This window comes from Gracilinanus agilis, chromosome 2 (genome assembly GCF_016433145.1).
Source record: "Gracilinanus agilis isolate LMUSP501 chromosome 2, AgileGrace, whole genome shotgun sequence".
In the NCBI taxonomy this organism is placed as follows: domain Eukaryota; kingdom Metazoa; phylum Chordata; class Mammalia; order Didelphimorphia; family Didelphidae; genus Gracilinanus; species Gracilinanus agilis.
In genome coordinates this window covers 290,914,612-290,916,666 of record NC_058131.1, presented here as the reverse complement: position 1 = coordinate 290,916,666, position 2,055 = coordinate 290,914,612, and the positions used below count along the sequence as shown (strand labels likewise).

At 48.4% G+C, this 2,055-nt stretch overlaps 1 protein-coding gene across 1 annotated transcript; it reads left to right on the top strand.

Annotated features, from left to right (window-relative positions):
- Positions 1 to 608: 608 nt before the first annotated feature.
- Positions 609 to 2,055, top strand: LOC123235283 (metallothionein-1E-like). The gene is made up of 3 exons (XM_044661400.1): positions 609 to 714; positions 1,502 to 1,567; positions 1,815 to 2,055. The coding sequence occupies exons 1-3, from the start codon at positions 687 to 689 to the stop codon at positions 1,907 to 1,909; spliced, it is 189 nt and encodes a 62-aa protein (XP_044517335.1). The 5' UTR covers positions 609 to 686; the 3' UTR covers positions 1,910 to 2,055.

The window sequence follows — 2,055 nt, the reverse complement described above, 5'->3', positions numbered from 1 at the left end:
CATGCCCTTCTCCATACCTTCAACGTGTCCTCAGATCCCAAATATCTCCCCTGACTACTACCTGCGCTGACCCCCACTTTCCTCCTGAAGTTCCTACTGAAGCCAGGAGTCAGATGGGTTCGGAGGGGACCTTCATTCCTGAGGACTCATGGGGGCAATAATTAGAGTATAGGAGCCTGAATAGGGCAAAATGAACCGCATGACGAGCCTACAAAGGGAAGCTGGGAACGGAGTGGTCTGAATTCCTCCCACGAAGAAGATATCACAAGACTCGCTTTCTGGTGACCTTGGGTCCTCCTGGGCTGGGCTCACTGGCTAGCCAGGAGCGGGAAAGAAAGAGCGGGGGTCATCCAGGATACACTGTGTTCTCTGCACACAGACCCTCTGGAGTGGGATGCAGGTTCGGGGGCAGTGCGGAGAGCTGCCACACAGCCCTCCGGCTTCCAGGAAATGCATTCGGGAAAAGTACACCAAGTGCACAGAGTCCGTGAGTCAGCACGGACCTTGGGGCTGTGTGCAGGAGACTGGCCGGGTGCAGGAGACTGGCCTTGGGCAGGAGGCAGGGTTTTTGCACTCATTCTCCGTGGGCTTTTGCTTTAAATGGGAGAATCTGCCTCTTTCCTTCACGTCTTTCTCTCATCCTCCTTTTGTCGTGAGAACTGCATCCCGACATCTATCTGTCAGCCATGGACCCCAACTGTGACTGCGTGAGCGGTAAGGACTCCTGGGTGTAGGGATAGTCTGCCTATGCTGGGACAGCTCCAGTTAGGGCTGTGGGCTCAAACGGAAAGAAGCTATTGATTGGCATGGGGAGTGTAGGATTTAAATTCATATCCAACACTCCAAGAGCAGAACTCTCTCTTGGGTGAGTGCCCAGAGAGTTCTGCTCACGTGGCTTTAATTTTGTTAAATAATTAGTTTCTGAACTCTAAACTACAATTCCCAGCACGCCACTCTTCTTCTCACATTACGTGCTGGGAATTGTAGTTTTAGGATACAAAAATTCTAATTACACAGGAGGAAGATCGATTTTGTTTGAAAACGAAGGAACAGAAAGCTTTCTTTCCTTTCTCCCCCTCAGCTTCACAGAGTTAAATTTCTGAACCACAAATGGGCTTAACAGTCAGGGACAAGAATCGACCTGAGAAGGGTTCCTTTGGACAAGGAACAGACTTTAAGGTCCCTTCCAGAAATGTGCTCCCTGAGGAGTAGAAGAGAGGGCTAGAATGTCAGGCGAGGGGCTTGCAGCAATGGCAAGTGTTAAGCTAAGGGCTTGAGTCTTTGCCCTTGTTTGAAGAAGAAGATTTTTTCTAGGGGGGCTCAGAAAAGCAGAGGGCAGACAGCCTAGTCAGGACTTATTTAATGGCAAGCCTGGGAAGATCTCAGGTCTGGTCCCTCTTCTGGGTGATCATTGGGAATCATGTCTGAGAAACGGGGAATAAGAGGGAAAGGAGAATCCCCAACGTGCTCACCTTTCCTCTTTTCTTTTCTCTCCTTCCAGGTGGTTCTTGCACCTGTGCAGGCTCCTGCAAGTGTAAATCCTGCCGCTGCACCTCCTGCAAGAAAAGTGAGTCAAGCAAGAATTTATTTGTGTACGGGGTAGAGGGTGAAGGTACAGAAACTTTCTGGGGCTCTTTCCTGTAGATATAAAATCCTTTTATATAATAAAATAAGATCCTTTTATAAAATCCTTTTAGTTTCCCAGTAGGAGATTCGATAACATAAAATCCTTCCATTATTCTGAGTTTGTTTTCCTTGGGCTGGGTCCTGCCAGGTTCCCCTCACACTCATCAAGTCCTGTTTTTCTTTTTCAGGCTGCTGCTCCTGCTGCCCAGTGGGGTGTGCCAAGTGTGCCCAGGGCTGTGTCTGCAAAGCCCCCCAGACTGAGAGTTGCAGCTGCTGCCACTGATGGTCCTGTCACCCATGACTATAAATAGAGGAATTTGTACAAACCTGACTTTTCATACACTTTGACCACATTTTTCTATAAATGTGTGATTCAATCAACAGGCATTTATTAACTACTTAGTATGCCAATAAACTCTCTGAAGCCTC

Coding starts and splice junctions, on each gene's coding strand:
- LOC123235283 (XM_044661400.1), top strand. CDS start 687: ATGGACCCCAACTGTGACTGCGTGAGCG. Junction 715..1,501: donor CAACTGTGACTGCGTGAGCG/GTAAGGACTCCT, acceptor CTCTCCTTCCAG/GTGGTTCTTGCACCTGTGCA. Junction 1,568..1,814: donor CTGCACCTCCTGCAAGAAAA/GTGAGTCAAGCA, acceptor TTTCTTTTTCAG/GCTGCTGCTCCTGCTGCCCA.